The 20,369-nt window shown below is 38.2% G+C and overlaps 1 protein-coding gene across 5 annotated transcripts in view; it reads right to left on the bottom strand.

Moving 5' to 3' along the window:
- Positions 1 to 20,369, bottom strand: part of LOC122291996 (callose synthase 9-like) — a 29,386-nt gene that overhangs the window by 7,443 nt on the left and 1,574 nt on the right. For all 5 annotated transcript variants that reach the window (XR_006236833.1, XR_006236832.1, XR_006236834.1 and 2 more), the window contains exons 2-5: positions 18,810 to 19,031; positions 9,386 to 9,483; positions 8,906 to 9,066; positions 1,212 to 1,308 (exon numbers count right to left, since the gene is read on the bottom strand). Coding sequence is in view for 1 of the 5 variants with exons in the window: in XM_043100124.1 (XP_042956058.1) it covers positions 1,212 to 1,308; positions 8,906 to 9,066; positions 9,386 to 9,483; positions 18,810 to 19,011 (558 nt within the window). In the remaining 4 variants the exon portion in view is untranslated. The remainder of the gene's footprint in view (positions 1 to 1,211; positions 1,309 to 8,905; positions 9,067 to 9,385; positions 9,484 to 18,809; positions 19,032 to 20,369) is intronic.

Below are 20,369 nucleotides of genomic sequence, written 5' to 3'. Positions count from 1 at the left end.
TGAAAGGGCCACAATTGCATTGAAATTAAACCACTAACTTAAAAAAAATCTCAAAGCACTAGACAATGTGGCTAGGGATGTACAAAAAAACCGATAAACTGGTAAATCGGGCCGGACCAAACCGTTGGGATCGGTCCAGTCCCGAGTTTGGTTCGGTCCGGTATCGGTTTTATTTTTCTCAAAACCGGTCAAAATCGATCTAGTTCCGATTTTTCTTTTTCTAAAACCGGGCCGGACCGGCTTAAATATATATTTTAAAATTTTCTATTGTATATAATTTTTATATATAATATATAATTATATATAAAATAGTTTTGAATTATATGATAAATTACTAATTAATATAATATTAAATTTTAAAATCTTATATCATTTTGTTTATTCTTTTAATAGTTATACTAATACTATATCACCATATATATTATAATATACTATAATGTATCACTATATTATATATTATAATATATCACTTCTATAATATAATTACAATATACTACAATATATTATTACTATAGTATTATATACTATAATATATTATATTATATAATATATAATATAGTATATTAAAACCGAAAAATTGGACCAAACCGAACTGGAAACCGGTAAAACCGGAATACCGGTTTAGGAGGATAACCGGTACGTAATCAGTTTTATAAAATACAAAACTGGTGTAGACCGGTTTGGTCCTAAATTTTGTCTAAAACCGGACCGAACCGGACACGTTACACCCCTAAATGTGGCAGCTCCAAGACAGTTTTATACAAGCTGAGGAAAAATAAACTGCAGTGCATCATAAAAATAAAAATACAAAATAAAAAGTTTCAGCTGTCTTTCCTTTACAGCCCACTTAAAAAGAAACAAGTGTCTCCACAGAGATAATAAGAACAAAAGCAATCCGTTAATCCAACTCCAACATTTCATTTCACATGAAGCATATATATAAAGAACGCTACAGAAATTTCTTCTCTAAATGAGCAGGAGAATTGACATAATTCCTTTTTATAAAATTTATAGAAAAGGGATCACTCAAAACAAATTCATAAGATTAAAAAGAAAAGAGTATGTGCTTCACACTTCCCCTTTCAGCATCAGATATCCCACAAAATTGGGCAACTCAAAAGGGTTAAAAGAAAAATACTAAGAAAATGAAGCCAAATAAAAGGTAGAGGCTTAATTCCTGCAAATATAAGAAAAGACAGAAGATATCCAACCTCTTCAGGAATCTCCTTGGTCAACTGTTCCAGCACCGTCCCTATAACTTTTAAAGTTGCAAACAACCGTTTTCTCTTTACCGTCTTTCGCTCCAACCTGAAATAAAAAATCAATCAGTCGAGAGAAATATCGAAAACAAAGGAGGCACATCATAAAGGAAGAAAACATTATTTTCAATACGGTGCATGGTTAGGACATATGCTTTACACCATTTAACGGGAAGATGACACATCAGCTTCTTAATGTTTTCTGAAAAATCAGAGAAGTAGAAAACATGAGAAGCTCCAAATCATTCCCCAAAACAAGACAAATCCCTTTACGACTTTTTTTTAAATATGTAAATCCCTTCAGTGTCCAAAAAATGTCTCCATAAAAAGAAAATCTATGTTCGGGCACGTTTACTAAACCATTTTCTTCTCAGCCATGAACTTCAACAAGGTGGACTCAGCAAGCTTCACTCTACAAACTCAATCTAAATTTTAAAATAAAAATAAAATAAAAATAAAAATAAAAAATAAAAAAATAGAATTAAGTAGAACTATCTTTGGCTATGTAAATTAGCAACCCATGAAACTCCAAAATTAAAAGTTACCAACCGTGGAGAGAGAGTCTGGGCATGTTTTCTCTCTGTAAATGATACCAACTGCTAAGTTGTTCCAGTGACTTTTGCCGGAATCAAGCTTCTCGGTTGTTTTTCATTTACTTATTTGTTTTAGTTTACAAGGATGAGTCTCTTAAAACACATACTGATAGAAACAAAAGTGTTGTCTTAACGTTGGTGGGGGCAAAATGAATTCGTATTATTGAGAGGAGTAGGAAAGTTACAAAGGAGATGGTACTAAGTTGGGCTAGTACACGTTGGTTTGCAAACACTTTGGAAGAATGTTTGTTATCGGAGGGCAAGATTGATTTTTGCAAAACTTATTGAGATGGAAACAAGGTTATCTTCGCTCATCGTCTTCTAATGCTTTTGGGCGTTATCTAGAACTAGCAAAATATGGTGTAAGTGGGCAGCAAGGACTTTTAGTGATCCCAGAAGGAATGGAAGGAAGGGGGTGGCAAAGCTTTTCTTTGGAGATCAAGCATGCTCTTATGCTCTGTCCATTATCCCAACAGATTAGGCTAGCATTGCCTTTACTCCCGGTCAAGGTGGTAGACAAGGGGAAGCAGGTCAAGTCGTATGCAGAGGCAGCAATGGGTGGGGCAAGGAAACTGGTGGTGGTGTCACACGGTGCGGGCCACTCACTGGCATTGCAGCAAAGTGATAGGGGTAAAGAGGGAAGAGCAATAGGGGAGACTGTTACCGTTCCAGAGAAGCATGGTCAGAGGTAGTTTGAGGTGCCAGAAAATCACTCCAGAATTTACACAAAAAATGATGGTGGTGGTCTGCTCAACGTCGGCTCAACAGAAAGTGAGGCTAGAGTGTCCTAAAATGCTTGAAAGAGGACTTGGGAGTTTTTAAAAAGATGGTAGAAACACTAATTTATAAAGTGGATATGGGCCTAGGCCAACGAAAGAAGGGATTGGACACTTTAGATGGAGGGATGTTTAGCAACGGGCCAAAGCCCATCAGGCCCAATAAAAGTAAAATTAAAATTGGATTGGTTCGAATCCACTCCAATCACTTACCCAGGAAGAATTGGACTCTTAAACATTAAAATTGAAAGGGGCTCACTGTCAGCCATTGCGAAAGGGATGCCAAAAGACCAACAACACTGGCCAGGGGTGAGACAGAGCCACCCGCCGGTAACTCTAAGGGCTACATCCAACACTACTCTGTCAGTATTGACATCAGAAAGTGAGGAGGTAGGTTAGAAGGAGACGGCAACACAAATCCTTAAGCCAACTATAGGGGCAAAGAATGGCGTGGAAGCACAAAAACCTGTACCGGAGATATTTGGGCTGACAACCATTTCCATTGCTGCAAAGTTGACGGTACCGGCACCAGAGAACAAAATCATAGACCAAATAGTGCCACCTGTCGATGAGAGGGAGGAAGAGTCGTCAGGAGGGCCAACGCACTGCGAGGTGGCACAGAAACTAGTGTCGGAGTCATCCATGCCGACGACTTATAGCCTTGCTGCAATGGTGACTATACTAGCGTCGGAAAATGATGTTGTAGCTCGGAAACATCTGTCGATCGACTCTGAGGGCGAGGAAACAGTGAGGGAAACTCAGTGCACGGTGGGGAAATTTGAAACGAAAGGAGCTTTGGTTTTATTTGAGTCTAATAGGGATGGGGAGCAGCAAGGGTTGTTAGACATGGTGGTTGAACAGAGTATGTGGGGATGGGCAGGACAACAATTGATGGGGAACAACCCATTCCTCTAAACTCGTTTCATCCCAACGTGTCAGATTGGGTTATTCAAAAAGCTATGGAGCATTGCATAGGGATCATGTGCGAGGGTTTCGAAGATGAATTACATGGCATTTCTCACAGCTATAGAGGCCGGACATTCACATTCCAGCTCCGTCCCATCTCATAATTCAGCCAAAAAAAGACCAAGAGAAGTCAAGAGGCCTACATGAGCAATGAATGATGATGTAGGAGAGAGGAGCTCTAACCAAGTGTCTTAGGGGAAGGGAAAAGATGGTCTCTTTATGAAACCAAAAATTATATCATGGAATGTATAGGGGCTCAATGAGAGTAACAAGCGACTCAAAATTAGAAAGAAACTTCATCAATGGAAGGGTGATATAATTTGATTACATGAGACCAAGCTGGAATTTATCACTAGAGAATTAGTGTGAATTCTAGCTTCACCTTTCTTTAATAAAATTCTTATGTACCAATAAAAAAAAAAATATATATATATATTTGTTTGAAGTCTATGGATATGTCAAGAAGTTGGCTGGTCATACTTGCCATCTAAAGGGGCATCCAGGGGTGTTTTAGTTATTTATGACAAAAGGGTGGTCGAGAGAACGGATGAATGTGTAGGAGAGTTTATTGTGGCTTGCTCGTTTAAGAATATAGAAGACAGATTCTTGTGGGCATTTGCAGGAGTATATGGCCCTAATCTTGATTTGGAAAGAAAGATATTGTGGGAAGAGTTGGTGAGGATTCATAGTTAGTGGGAGATACCAAGCAATATAGGGGGGACTTTAATGCCACTCGCTGCCTGAGTGAAAGATTAGGTGCGTCTCATATTAAACCCGCTCTGCAGGATTTTTCTGACTTCATTTTTGAACATGAACTTATGGATATTCCTTTAACTAGCGGCACATTCACATGGTCGAGCAGTCGAGAGCACCCATCTTGGTCGAGGATTGATAGGTTTTTGATAACTCCTTATTAGGAGTTACATTTTCCAGATGTAATTCAAAAAAGACTACCCAAATTATGCTTAGATCATTTCCCTATCATCCTAGACAATGGAGGCATCCAAGGGGACAAAAGGTATTTTAAACTTGAGAAAATGTAGCTTAAAATTGGCGGTTTTGTGGACATGACTACACAACGGTGGTCGTCGTACTGCCTCCAAGGCTCCCCAAGTTTCATAATGGCAAGAAACCTAAAAGCATTGAAGGAATATTTGGAGTGATGGAATGAAGAAGTTTTTGGAAATGTGGCCCCCCAGAGGTGCTCTCTTTTGGAGGAGTTACAGGCCCTGGAGGGAGAGGCGGTAAATATTCTCTCTAAAGCTGAGATAATCCGCGAGAGTCAGTAATCACGAAACTTCAAAGAGTAACATTGATGGAAGAAATCTCTCAGAGACAAAAATCAAGGGAAATATGGCTTGAGGGAGACAAATGCACAAAGTGCTTTCATTAGGTGGCTAATTCGAATCGGAGGAATAATGCAATTGAGGCACTGATAGTAGATTGTGCAGTTTCTTCAGACTAGTAAGTTATCAAGAATCACATTGTACAGTGCTATGAGCGCCTTCTCTCAGAATAGCACGCATGGAGACCGAGAGTGGATGGTTTAACCTTCAAATCATTAGACCAACAAGGTTCAAGGTGGCTTAAAAGGCTGTTCGAAGAAGATGAAGTATGCAAAGTGATCCGTAGTGGCGGTTTTACCACGGGTTACTTCCAAGTTTGTTGGTAAGTGATCAAGGATGATCTCATGAGGGTGTTTCAAGAGCTTTATGCTAAAGAGGGGTTTGAAAAAAGTCTCAATGCTACCTTTTTAGCCCTTATTCCTAAAAAACTGGGGTCTGTGGATATTAAAGACTACCGCCCTATTAGCCTTGTGAATGGGGTGTACAAGATCCTTTACAAAGTTCTAGCGAATAGATTTGAGTACGGTGATGGAGAAATTGATTTTGAAGCCACAAAATGCATTTGTCAAAGTAAACAAATTCTTGATTCAGCATTAATTGCAAATGAAGCCTTGGACAAACAACTCAAATCTAAACAACCTAGATTACTTTGCAAACTAGACATAGAGAAAGCTTATGATCATGTCAACCAGAACCTCATGATTTATCTACTTGCAAGAAGTGGTTTTGGGGCTTCTCCCGTGGTTTGAGATCTCATTTCTGCAGATCTCATTCAAGCACCATTCTACTTGCAAGAAGCCAATAGGTTGACTTCTCCCGTGGTTTGAGACGGGGATCCGCTCTCTCAATTTCTTTTCATTATCGATGGAAGCTCTTAGTAAGATGATTCCGGGCCTCATGGAAGGTGGCTTTCTCTACGGCTTCTTGATGGGGAATGTTGATTATGGATCTATTGATATTTCTCATTTTCTTTTGGCCGATGATACTCTCATTTTTGTTGGAAAAAATCATGGGTACATTCAATCTTTGAGAGCTCTCCTTTGCTTCAAAGTTGTCTCCAGTTTGAGAGTGAATCTTTCAAAGTCTAAATTGTTGCCTACGGAGGTTGTCCCAAATGCAATGAATCTAGTTCACCTCCTAGGATGTAAGGTATCTTATTTACCTATGAAGTATTTTGGCACCGTTGGGTGCTTCCTTCAAATAAAAAGGGATTTGGAATGGCGTGATTGAAAATGTGGAAAGTAGATTTGCTTCTTGAAAGGGGTTATACTTGTCTAAAGGGGGTAGGCTTACCATAATCAAAAGTTCCCTTTCTAATCTACCAACCTATTTACTGTCCTTGTTCCCGCTCCCTACAAAAGTAGCCAATCGTATTGAGAAGCTACAATGGGATTTCTTGTGAAGTGGGATTGGGGATGAGTTCAAATTCCATCTATTGAACTAGTCAATTGTTTGCACACCCATGTCTGAGGGTGGATTGGGAATCCATAATTTGATGAAGTTCAATCAAGCTCTTTTGGGTAAATATTTGTGGTGGTACCAACATGAAAGGGGGGCCCAATGGAAGTTGGATATAGTTTCAAAGTTTGGGGAGTCTTGAGAAGGATGGTGCTCGAATGAGATCTGCAGACCATATGGGGTGGGTTTGTGAAAACACATTAGAAAGGATGGGAGACTTTCCTAAGCCAAGCACGTAGTGAGGTAGGTGATGATTCTCGAGTCAAATTTTGATACGACAATGGTGTGGTGAACAAAGCCTTAAAGAAACATTTCCTAACATTTTTTAGTTTGTACGGGTGAATGATGCTTCAATAGCTGATCTCTTGGTCTTCTGTCTTAGTTTCCCTCAATGGAATGTAGATTTAATCAAGGCAGCACAAGATTGGGAGTAGGAGTTATCTCCGAGTTTTTTGCCTCACTATATTCCATCAGGGTGACTGCGGGCACTGTAGATAAGATTAGTTGGAGCCCCTCCAAGAAATGTAGATTCATAGTTAGATCGTTTTACCAAGTTCAAACTAACTAGAGCATGACCACTTTTCCATGGAGGAATATAGAAGCCAAAAGCTCCTCCGAAAGCAGCTTTCTTTGTTTGGACAGCTCCCCTAGACAAGATTCTTACTATAGACAATCTAAGAAAAAGTTGTGTAATGGTGTTGGACTAGTGTTGCATATGTAAAAAGGATGGGGAATATGTAGATCGCCCGCTTCTATATTGTGAGGTGGCTAGGACCTTGTGGGATCATTTTTTTGCAGGAATAGGATTATCATGGGTCATGCCTCATACACTGGTGGATTCTCTAGCAAGTTGGAGAGGATTCCAAGGCAATCCACAAGTGGCAGCAATATGAAAGATGGCCCCAGTATGTATGTGTTGGTGCATTTGGCAAGAGAGAAATGATAGGAGCTTCGAGGATCTCGAGAGAACAATGGATGAGCTTAAAGTTTTCTTCTTTAAAACCTTGGTTCTTACGGGCAGGGGTCATTGATTTTAATGGACTTGCCCATGATTTTCTACTTTCTAATATTTAACACTTCTAGTTAATGTCTCATATAATTTCATTTTTTCATCAAATTTTTTCTAGTTAATGCCATATGATTTCATTCAATGTTCATGAGCACCTCAAAAGAAAAGAAAAGATTATTTGCACCTAAGGGGATTTGAACCTTAGACCTTGGGGGAGCATACCCCCAATCCCAAAGCCTTTACCACTTGGGCCAACCCCTAGGGGCCATCAGACTGGGGGATTTTCTCCTTGAATTACCCGAGGTGTACTTACGAGAAACTCCTTGACGGAGCCTGTGCACCCTAGTGATTAGTCAGGACGTTGTTCCTAGACACCCGGTGCCAATCAAAAAAAAAAGAAGAAGAAGAAGAAGAAGAAGAAGAAGAAGAAGAAGAAGAAAAGGTAACTAATTCAAAATCCTTGCAGTCATAGCATCAATTAAATAAATGATAAAACCCAAAGATCCAAACAAAGAATGGACATTCCTTCCTTGTAAAGCACCTATTGTTCATTTCCCACCATATGCTCAACAAGAACATTGAAGGCATTGCTCTCCAAACAACAGAGCACACTGTTTTTGTGAACAAAGGATGGGCTATGCCCAAGACCCCTCCCATTATATGCTCCACAACAACATGATGGCATTGCTCTCCAAGATATTGAGCTTCTAGTACATAGTTTTGTTCTTTCTCATTAGGAGTCCTTGTCCAAGTAGGATAAGAAAGACCCCAAAAGTATATGGCAGGGCTATAGATTCTTCGAGGACTTAATCGACATTCCCTTCTTGAATTTTGACTTTGACCTAAACATGTTACCTAAGTTATCTTCTGCATGTTTACAACTTGGTAAAACCTAAAATCAGGTCCAATTTAAACCTCAACCTACCTCTAAAATTTACTTTGATAAGATCAATGCTTTCCTTCTGCAAGGATCAAACTTTACAAACGATGAACTAGTAATTCATCCGATATTTAGCGCCACAAATTTCATATTATATTGCAGGCAAGGAAAATTCCATTTGTTTATAAATATAGACAAGGAAAATTCTAGCACTTATTGGAGAGGTTCCCCAACATTAAAAAATTAAAAAAAAAAATTCTAGCACTTAAACTTCAAAATAATGCCCTATAAATTATGTGAAACATGAACATACTCCAGAGAAGCATTAAAAAAGACCTTGCTTCCAGGGAATATTAAGAGAACTCATGAAATCGATTCCAAAAGAAAAAGAACATAAGATATCAAAATCTGGGCACCCTCGAGCAACAAGCAAATGAAAAGTTTGGTTTTTAATTTCTATTTCTATTTTTTTTTTTTTTAGGGGGGGGGGGGGGGGGGGGGGGGGGAGCCTATAATAAAAGAAGGCAGGCAGAACCATATCAAGCAAGAGGTGAATGGTTCAAGAGCAGAGCTAAATTCAAAATTATTAAAATGTTATTTCCTAGTTCAGATACATACTCGCTCAGGTTTCCACTAAAAGCACTAGACTCCCTCAACTTCATTTCTTCTTCTCGTAGCTTGTCCACATTATTCTTCTCTCTGTACAGTTTGTAGAACTCTTGCAACCGTGCAACGTCTTGACTTCTATCTATTGGACCAACCTCCTTTGCTAGTTTTTGCTGAAAATTGCTCAAAATGACAACATATTACATGTGACATTAAAACAAAATAAAGCCCAAGATTAACTGAATTGGTGGTAAAAGTGAAAGTCTCAAATTTAAGAACCAAGTAAAAATATAGATTTGAATATAAACAAGATATTCAATACGCTAATCCCTAATGTCCAAAAGAGCAATAGAGAGCTTGTACCACTTAAACATGCACACAGCACACGCATGTAAGTACACCCACAAAATAGTCATTGTCTTGTCTATAATGCACGAACTATAATTGTTTAGTGTTGAAAACAAAATTTAGCATTTCAGCCTGAACACATACCTTGATGACTGACATCAGTCCAGTTTTGAATTGTAAAACACCTCTTCCTTCACTATTAGGATCCAGGTTTTGAGCCAGTGAATAAGCATGCTCACATACTGTAGATAAATAGCAAAAAGTTGGCAATTTCCAACAAATCTAGAGGTTTCCATGAACATTTAAGAATTAGTTTCATATGCAGAACACTAATCAAAAAAAGAGTTTCATATACATAATAAAGGGCCAAATAAAGAAGTTTGAAGATGGACTTTGATACTTGATTGCAGATGAAGTCAGGGTGGTTTTTTTCACAAGGCCGCTTTCTTCACGTGGACAGCTTCCTTAGGGAAGATTCTGACCATGAACAATCTAAGGAAATGGCTGATCATATTTTTTTTTTTTTTATTGACACCAGGTGTCCGAGAACAAAGTCCCGACTAATGCTAGGTGTGCATAGACCCTCGGCAAGGAGTTTCCCACAAGTGCACGTCAGGTCATTCAATGGGAATTTCCCCAGTCCAATGACCTCTAGGAAAAATGATTTGAACCTTAGACCTAGAAGGAGCATACCACCAAGACCAAGGCCATTACCACTTAAGCCAACCCCTAGGGGTTTGGCGGATCATATTAATTGACTGGTGTTGCATGTGTAGGAGAAGTGGAGAAACAGTAGACCATTTGCGTCCTCCCTATGAGGTGGCTAGGTACCTATGGGGTCTTCAGTAAAGTAGGGCTAGCATGGGTTATGCCTAGGAGGGTGGTTGATCTTCTTGCTAGCAAGAGAGGTCTATATTGCATTCCATGATTGTAGTTGTATGGAAGATGGTTTCCATGTCTCCTCTGGTTTTTTTTAGAAGGTAAAATAAAATTCCGCCGAGTCAAGTAAATAGGTGTTGCCAAAGTACATAAGAAGTATACGAAAGATAACGCCTAGTTACAAGTTTTTTTTTTTAATAAAGTTTATTGATCTTAAAAATAAAAATAAAAAAGCTTATTAGGAGAGCTTGGTTTATTTTATTCCAATTTAATTTAATTTTAGCAGTAAATTTATCCACACCATCACCTCTTCAGAAGAACCTCATGGAATTCTTTTGTATTGCTAAATATCAGATTTTGATATGGGGTTTTCATCTTTTTTGTTACAGAATCAAAATACTCTGAACTATTGGTAGAAGAAGGAAGAAGGGATACAGTGGTACATATTAGTGAAAGAAGTAGGAGCATTTAAAGATCGGTGTGTCTGAGCCAAATTAGTTTAGCATGGATGGGATCAACAATGGAAGCTTTGGTCAAGCAAAAAGCACCAGGAGTTTGTGCGAAAGTCGAGGGTTAGAAACAGAGCAAATATTGCCACAGTGTTCCAATTCATATGCTCATTATTTGGACTTGCCAGAGTATGGAAGGCAAGGTTCGATGTATATTTTCGTTCCAAAAGGTTTTATAGGGGTGGGATGGCAGGGTTTTGTTATAGAGCTTCTAAAGGTGGCTATTTACTTCCAATCAATTATCAACGGCAAATTTTCAAAAAAAAAAAAAAATTATCAGTGGCAAAGCCAAAGCTAAGATTCTCACAATTTCAGAAGTGTAGATTTTTTTGTGTTTTTTTTTTTTAGGGGGGGGGGGGGGGGGGTCGCTTGGTAAGAGAAATGTCTCTGATGTTGACTTCGGATTATTGTAAAACTAAGTAGTAAAAAGTTGTACGTTTGGCCAGAATATAAGGCTCATAACAGGGGACTCATGTAAGAATTTCAAAGAAAATTAGAGTTTTTTTAATAAGTAGGAATCACAGTATCTACTACATCCAAGAATTTTGCTAGAAGTAAAAAATGAATTTGGTTTGGAGAGTTTGGTGTCTTAAATGTTAATGGAGAGAAGAAAATGAACAGTAGTTCAATGAATTGAGGAGCTAGCTCTTCAAAATTCGAGAGGGTGTGCTCATGTTGTAAAAATAAGTGTAAATACAAGTTTTATCAGGTTAGAAGATGAGACCATCAAACAAGGTATTAAATCTCAGCCCAATTCTCCTAGGGGAATTAAAAAGCCAAGTGTTTTGGGGATGAGTCTATAATTCGAATAGTTATGAAAATGGCTCGGCCTCATAATAGAGGTCTGTGTGCAGTTGGCCAAGCAAACAAATTCAATAAGGGGAAGGGTTAATGGATCTGGACTTTTCAAGCACAACCTGAACCAACTCTTTCTTCAATGCAAAATAAAGTCAAGTGGATCTTTAAAAAAGCCACATTATCAAACCCAGGTGCAATGCCTACACTTCACACTGCCAAAGCTAAGACTTCTCCGTTTCCACAAGATAGCAGCCAATCTAAGTGAGTCCAGCAAGTCTGACATAATAGGGAAACCCTGTTCATGTTTATCAAGCTTTGGAAGATTTTATTCCAACCAATATCCAGCAATTCAAAGTCCTCCACCCAATACAAAAAATGCTGATGTAGCTGCTTCTATATTATTTGCAAAGGTGGAGTCAGTAATTTGGTTAATTCTTTATGTTGTAATGGCAAAGTGCATTGCCAAGACATGGGGGAAAGCCTAACTTCACGTTTGGATAGGTCATATGAAAATTTAGCACTCAATTCTTCTAATAATTTACCTCCATTGTTAAAGGACAGGGTCAAAATGCCCATCCTTGTTAAAGGCCTTTACCACTTTAACCCCTTAGGGATCAAGTGGTAAAGGCATTGGTCTTGGTGGTAGGCTCCCTTCAAGTCTAAGGTTTAAATCCTCTTAGGTGCAAACAATTTCTAGGGGTCATCAGGCTGGAAGAGCTTCCCCTTAAATTACCCGAGATGCACTTGCGGGAAACTCCTCACTGAAGACCTGTGCACCCCCAGGATTAATCGGGACTTTATTGTCTAACACCCAGTGCCAATCAAAAAAACATGCCCACATCCCATATCTAGATTTATTTTCCTTGAAGGAGGATAGTAGAAATAGAAGGGATTCTTAGAAGTTCTCAATGGAGGGTGAGACTATTGCGGGTTATGTTGTAGGATGGTTTTCTAGTATTGGTAATGATCATTTTTGCCAAGATCCGTGTTGTCAATCACTTGGAAAAGTTACAGAGGATTTTTTTTATGGGGTGTCTTGACAGAGAAATCAAAGTATCATCTTGGTCAGTAGTCTAGAGTTTATTGTCCATTTCTACGACGGTCGAGGTTCAAAGGTTGCTCTTTTTGAAGTATGCCTTATTGGGGAAATAGTTATGGTGAAATGCAAATGAGAGAGAGAGAGAGAGAGAGAGAGAGAGAGAGAGAGAGAGCTTGTGATGGGTAGTAGCAAATGCGAAATAGAGTACATCATGGAGAGGATGGTGTCATAACAAAGTGAATAATCTGTATGGAGCTCATCTTTGGAAGAATATAAGGAAGTTTTGGAATGATTTCCTCTAGCTTAACCAGTTCTAATATGGGAGATGACTAGCCATAAAGGTAGTCATGAGTGCTAAGATCCATATTGGCTGCTTACAGGTGAAACTAGGACTATAAGTGATTCTAAGGAAGTTTCAAATTGAAAAAGATAGTTAAGGACATACGTGGCTAGCACTTCCCTGGACCATTATATGCCTATATTGGTAATACTTCCCAAATGCGGCTGATATATAACCTTCTTCTAATCCTCCCTCCTTAATTTTTGGTAAAAGCCACCTCTTAATCAAGCAACCAGACTTTGTTTTTCATACTAAAAAATATATCCATCCATCATCAGCTAGGAACAAAAACTTTAATCCCTAGTATTTCCTCCCACCATTAACACTAGACCTAACATCCCTATAGCTCCCTTAAAAACTTACTGCTACAAAATCCAACAATAATTACCAATTTTTCAAGCAACTAAAATCCCATCAAGATTCATTTTTTTTTTTTTACAAGTAAAAATATTATATATATATATATTAATAGGAATAACCAAGTACATTGGACATATGCAAGAAAACATCCAGCCCATACTAGAGAGCTCCTAATGACCCAAAAAGCCCATGAAAATTAAAAATCTATACGAAATACACTAAGCCCAAATTGGAATAGAACACACCTCCCCATCCCCAACCCATTGTTTTTTCTTAAGACTAATACTCCACCTGAAACTCCCTCTATGAGGACGTCTTCATAAAGCCCTCACTTTAGTCTTCCCCCGACTTGAGCTACCCCCTCGACTTAAGCTACCTGTAACACCCCAATCCCAAAAGTGTAATTTTTATTATTATTATTATTATTAATATAAATTTGAGATATGTTTTGAAATAGATTTTAAGATGATATTTGTTGTTGATTGAGTTTCATCCCCTATCCCAAAATTTTATCCCGTTAGTTTTCTTTTTAGTTTGAATACGACCCCTGAATCGAAACAAACTCCTAACTCCAAACTTTATCCAATTTATCCTCAAGACTCACGGCATCTCCCTCCCCCTCATCTATAAAAATCCCACAGGACCTTCAGTTTTAAACACAAGAAAATCCAGTTGACACATAGAGAAACTTACTTGCGCAGCACCCTCATTTTTTTCCAGCCACCGCCAACCACCACAGAGGACGTCACAGCACTTTCCTGACTGCCCAGAAACTGCCGATCAGGCACTCTGCACCATTTTCAGTAAGTTCCTGGCAGGATCTCTCTCTCTTGCCTCGCACCCTTGCTTTTTCATCTGCTTTACTCTCACCGATATCACTTGCTGTCTTTTAGTCTCATCTGTTTTTCCAGCCTTTGGAGTTCTAGAAATAAATTATGCGTTTAAGGAAGTGGGCGTTGGGCTTATTTTTCGAGTCGGTCAAACTGAAACATGGGGTCTCCTTTTATGGTTTATTTCTACTTTTTCCCAAAATATCCATGTTGTTTTCAGTTAATTCCAAAAAATACCACTTGAGTTTTGTCGTGTATCACCAACTTGACTTTCAAATCTCATATTTTAACTGCAGTAACAAGTCTCTAGATCTCATTGATGGTGAAATTCCATTTGTGCCCATAAAACTTTGCTGTTGACTTTCCAAAAAGCCAATTATACTTCCAGTCTTTAAGGGTATATGACGTAATGGGCCTTAAAGGTGTTTTTATTTACGTGGGCTTTGCCTTATGACTGGAGTTAATTTTAAACTTGGGCTGGGTTTGTTTTAAATTGGGCTTGATTCTAGTATATTTCAGAAATTATCATAATGGTTAAGTGGGTTGGATTCATATGGGCTTGATGTTTAAAGTGGGCTGGTTATATTTCTTTTTCCTTTACAGAAACTGTTTTTTAGTGTTTAAGTGAACAATTTTCTTCAATTGGGCCTTGGGCCTTCCTTTGTTTTAAAGTATATTTTTAGCCTATTATTTTGGTTAATATTTCAATTGACCTTTAACTAGATTTTTACAAAATTATTAAGATATAAGTTTACACAGAATATTAAGTAATATGATATGAGTTTTAAATATTATTATTTTATGAAATCTTTGTATAATTGAATATTTATTAAGTTATCCATTTGGTATTATTTTAAGTATTTAGAATGTTACGACACCTTAGTGACGAATAGTGCCTCGTATAGGTCACGAGCTACGACGTAAGATTTTGGAAGTAGCGCTAAGAGGTAATTATTATGATCATATAATTGTATTTGTACTGTAAATTTTGTAATGATATATGAAAATATGATGTTTGACTACACTAAGCTACAAGCTAAGTCAAGGTTAGATTCCTTTCACGGTCTATGATGAATTATGATATTTGATGGAGTGAATGATTCTAAAATCACATGGAAGCCATGAAATGTTTATGTAGTAATTTAAGTCAAGTATGCCATGTAATAAAATAGCCAGATTATGTATGCCATGTTCATGTAGTGATTAAATCATATATGCTATGTAATATCATGAAGTATTTAGATCAAGTATGTTATGTAAAGTTCATATAGAACTTAAATCATGTATGCCATGGAATGTTTGTGTTTAGATCATATTATGCCATGTACAAGAATATGCTCTGTTATGCTATGCCATGTACGAGGATATGCCATGTTATGCTATGCCATCTACAAGTATATACCATGCTAGAAAAATTCATGATATTAAATAAATTCTCATGCATTAAGAAAGATAAAATGTTTAAGGGTGACATGGACCTAAGTGTGTTCACTACAAGCTATGTTAAGACGGTGCCACAAACCTAAGCGTGTTTCACCATATGTTACGTGAAACACGGACCTAAGCGTGTTTCACTTCAAGTTATGTTAAGGATGACGCGAACCTAAGCGTGTTCATCACAAGTTATGTTAAGGATGGCACGGACATAAGCGTATTCATCATATGTTAAGGGTGACACGGACCCAAGCTTGTTCACCACAAGTTATGTTATGCAATGCTACGAACTCAAGCGTGATTCACCTTATGTTAAGTGAAATACGGACTCAAGCGTGTTTCACTCCATGTTATTACAAGTTATGGGGCGACACGGACTCAAGTGCGGTTCACCATATAATAAAATGAAAGACAAGATAAGCAAGTAATTTATGCATTCACGTTTCTATGTTCGCCATGATTATGTTTGTTTTTGCTTATCTTGATGATGAATAGACATGCTATGGGAATCTGTGAATGATATATGTTTGTTAGAATAGTCTATAAAAAATTAGGTCTTGTTATGTTTTACGATATGATGTACTATTTACTGAGTATTCGACTCATTTTTGTTTGTTGTTTATTCTTTATTCTCCTCTATGTTTAATTGTCACAGATGATGATTGTAAGGACGTAAAGCTGGAGGACTAGGAGTAGATCTAGTGCAAGGACTTAGTTTCTTTTATGACTTTTGGATAAAAGTCACACGTAGGGTTAGTTTATGTTTTTATTTTTACGTTTTCAATTTTAGGTTTTCAAAAACAGTTACGCTCAGTTTAATTAATGTTTTCAATAAATGAGGTATTTCAATATAAGAATCTCTTTACCAGGCATTATATTATGTATGTTAGTAACATCTCTATCCTACGGGAACAGGACGTTACACTACCTCCCTTCACGTCATAGTTGATTGCCCAAAAGACATTTTAACTCCTTGCTTTTCTTAAAACTTGATTTGGTTTCAAGCGAGTGGCCTGCCTCAATCGCAATGAGTAGTACTTTAAACTGGTCTTCAAATCCTCCATATGAAAGCCCCACAATATGCTTAATCTCATTAACCTTATGTAGAACCCAATCAGATGGAGAACACGCTATATATTGTTTATCAGATGGAGAGAAACTAGGGGAACAACATTATCATCCCCAAACACAGTTCCGAATTGCACTCTCGACCCTAGACATTCCTCCTCAAAAGGCACCAACAACAAATCCATAATTTCCTCCCGTTGTATCCTGCATTCAAATCCCAAACCTCCTCAATAGCTATATTGTTGATGTCCAATGTTGTCACCATTAAAGATTCCTTCAACTTCGGCATAGGTGTTATCATTACATTGATAAGGACATTGCTTGTAGGTGCCCCACCCCCCGACGATCATTTCTGTGCCACTTTGTTAGACCCTACTACTCGCTCAGGAGGCATAGAACAGGTATGGGAAGCACTACCTTCTGTTACCCCATTTTCATCTTCTAAATGAGGTTCGTCTGCTTCTTCCAAAGTACTCAAAACCCTGGAAAGACTCCCATCTTCAACTGAAAGTGAACCTTGGAAAAAGGTACCAAATCCATTTGCAACTGGTGATTGAGGGCAATTAGACGACAAGTTGCCAATGTCTTGAGTGATACCGGCTTTGATGTTGTGCCCGCCCCTATCTGAGACAGTATCAAAATGCCCTATGCCGACGCACTTGAGGCCTTCAAACCCATAGGATCTACCCTCGCCCCCCTCGTCCGTTTTCAACCCATGACCAGGTCCAGTCCCTTATCCACTTTAATCATAAGATCTCTCACATATTCCATAACTCCCGTCAATTAAGGTCTTACAACCCACAAGATCCCCTTCACTTCTCCCACCCTCAAACACTTGACATAGGCCAGTCATTCCACCCTGCAACACATGGTGCTTACCTTCCACTTCTGCCAATGTCACCAGACAACCTTTGTCTCCTCCAAGTGCCTTACCCTTTTCTTCCACTATGGAGCTGTCTGCCGGACTACCCATCGATGACCTCAACACTGAGGCATACAATACACCTTTGACCAAGAGAGGCATTCCCACTGTCTTTCCATCAACAAACTCCCCTTTGCTTGCATGCTTCAGAATAGCAGCTTTGGACCCAATGATGCTTTGAATGGAGTGTAGAAAACCTTTCCATCCGATATCATTTGCACCTTCCAGGATCACAAGCAAACCTTTCTTCCTTCCATTCCGAAAATCTAAGAGTTGCAAAAAATTGCCCCTTGCGTTAATATGATGTTGAATGATGATAACTCCATTACCCATCCTTGCCTCCATGAAGAATCCCTGATGACAGATGAGTTCTAAGCAATCCTCTATCCCCTTAGCCACCCATAAAGTTGTCGTCCCACATAGACACATGAACTTAGCTACCTTTTACTACATTCAGAGATGCAAAAGCTATTACCTCCCACTTTCGTAAAAACGAAAATTTTTTAATCTACTTTCAACCACCTCTCACCATCCATATGAGACATCCACATCGTACATCGTACATCGTCATCCTCTTATCCCAAATCACAGGATCTCCATCTGCTTTTTATACAGGCAATTTGTGCATCTCTGAGGAAATCGAGAGGAATATGACTGATGAAGAAGATTTGCCTTGTCACCGGAGTGTGTCGCCGAAGCTCGACCTTGCCTGTGACGGACCAGATCTGCATTGCACACCAGATCTGCGTTGATGAAGCCTAAAGGAAGGCTTTCTATAAGGATCACGGTCACCGGAGGGAGGGCAGTCGCCATGGTGTCCTCCAAGGGGTTGCTGGAGCCCTTCGATTTTGTCTGTGGTGGCCATAGGTTTGACGACTCCTGGCAGATCTCGTTTCTCTCTCTTGTCATCTCTACAATGTGCGGGGGCTGCACGTTCAGACTTTTGATGATCTGACGACGACTCAACAAGATCGAGTGGGTACACTGGGTACAACGGCACAGCAGGATCGAGTGACTTTCGATTACTTGAGGCCTGAATACTTGGGCATAATTATACCTCTACTAGGAGTCTAAAATCCCAACTAACTGTATGTAAGCTCGTAAGGTTCAATTTTTCCTCTCCAAACTAGAAAAATTATAATTCCATTTCCCCTCATTAAAATATTAATCCAGCAAATAAGTTTCAAAATTACATCGTGAATTTTGCAAATGCATATGCCCCAAAAAAATTAAGAATATAATGTAGTGTCTTAATCATTCACCATCTAACAACACAACTGGGTAATGGGAACCACAAGTATGCAAAACAAGCCATTGAAAACACAATGAGACCGCAGAAATTCGCATAAACAATGATCTTCAAGAAAACAAAAAATGAAAATGACATACAGATTCTAGAAATATTGGGATCTTCATCTTGAATTTCATCCGCAGCCCTCAAAATTTCATCAAGATCCCTATTTTTTGCAAGCGAAGATGGTACATTTCCAGCAATGCCAATACCAGGATGCACATATGCATAAGTGCCTAACCTTTCCCTACTTAACGATGCACGTACTAACCGCTCCCATAGTTCTTCAGCTCGTGACATTTTCTATAAAAGATAGAGCACTAGAGAGGAAAAGAAGTATCAGCACAAGTATGCCATGAGTTTTTTCAACATTCATTGAGATTGGCACATATAGACACCCATTGTCACTTCATGTCAACGAAAGTAAGATCAAGAGCTTTTCCTAAAATCATAAGTTAATATACGGATTAAAAAACCAATAAAAGTAGCACCAAGAAATAGAAGTTCTGCAGGCAAAACCAAAGTTTTGTAATTGAGTGAGTACAACTCAACCAGGGTAATAGAACAAAGAAACTATGTAGAAAATAAGCAAACCTCAACAGAAAAATAAATTTTTAAGCTGAAAGTAGATGGTAGAAGTCTATACGCTACAAGGTGATGATTAGACCATCAACCAGTCAAAATCTGACAGAATGAAAACCTCCATTTTTTTTATTTTTTTATTTTTATGTCAAGGAACCTCTCCAAGGCGGAGCCCTCTGGACCCACCCCTATAGAGTAAACTCTGGTCCCGTGCACTGCACCCTCGGATGTTTCCTTACACAGAATTGATTAAATCGCTAGCTTTTCACTAGGGGGTGTGGCCCCAAAGGATTGTTTGCATCCATGAAATGTTGAACATTGGACCTTGAGGGGAGTGATATCCCAAGACCAAGGCCTTCACCACTTGAGCCAACCCTTTGAGGTTCTTGAAAACCTCCACTTAATTAAATAGAGTCCATACCACACAAGTTAAAGAAAGTCAAATATTTCAATTTTTAAACCACACAAAAATAAATAAATAAATAATACAAAGCATCTTAATCATTCTTTTCTCTTCATAGTATCAAAACAAAAAAGGTATAATCCAAGTTTTGAATTTCATTTTATGGAACATTTTAGTAACGGTGTGTACCGGTGTACCATTTCAGAATTACCAATATATCTAAGTTCATAATCGATGAAACAAAAAAATAACGAGTCATATATATAAAGTTCATCCTTAATCATAGCTTCAAGATTTATTAAAATATGTTGCATTGAGCAAATTCAACCACCCATGTTCTTAAATATTATTCAATAAGAACTCAAACTTTCCAATTTACCTATATTATATATGTTTCAACAAGTACAAGTACACGATAGACCAATTCTTATTCTTCTTCAAGCTCTTTGCCTATTCTTAATGTTTTCTTCTGTGGTGGTTTATTAATTCTAAACTGAAATTTCATCTATAGACACAACTGTCAATAATTTATCTAGCTTTGTATAAACAATAATCTTGATAACCTACCCCAACTTCCAGACTGAAAATTAGGTAAATTATTATAAACCTTGCATAACACGAAACAAACAGAGCTAGATATTTGTTGATATATATTCAACAACCCTGGTAATCA

This window comes from Carya illinoinensis, chromosome 13 (genome assembly GCF_018687715.1).
Source record: "Carya illinoinensis cultivar Pawnee chromosome 13, C.illinoinensisPawnee_v1, whole genome shotgun sequence".
NCBI lineage: Eukaryota > Viridiplantae > Streptophyta > Magnoliopsida > Fagales > Juglandaceae > Carya > Carya illinoinensis.
Note: the sequence above shows the minus strand (reverse complement) of the source record. Positions and strands in the feature narration are given on the sequence as shown.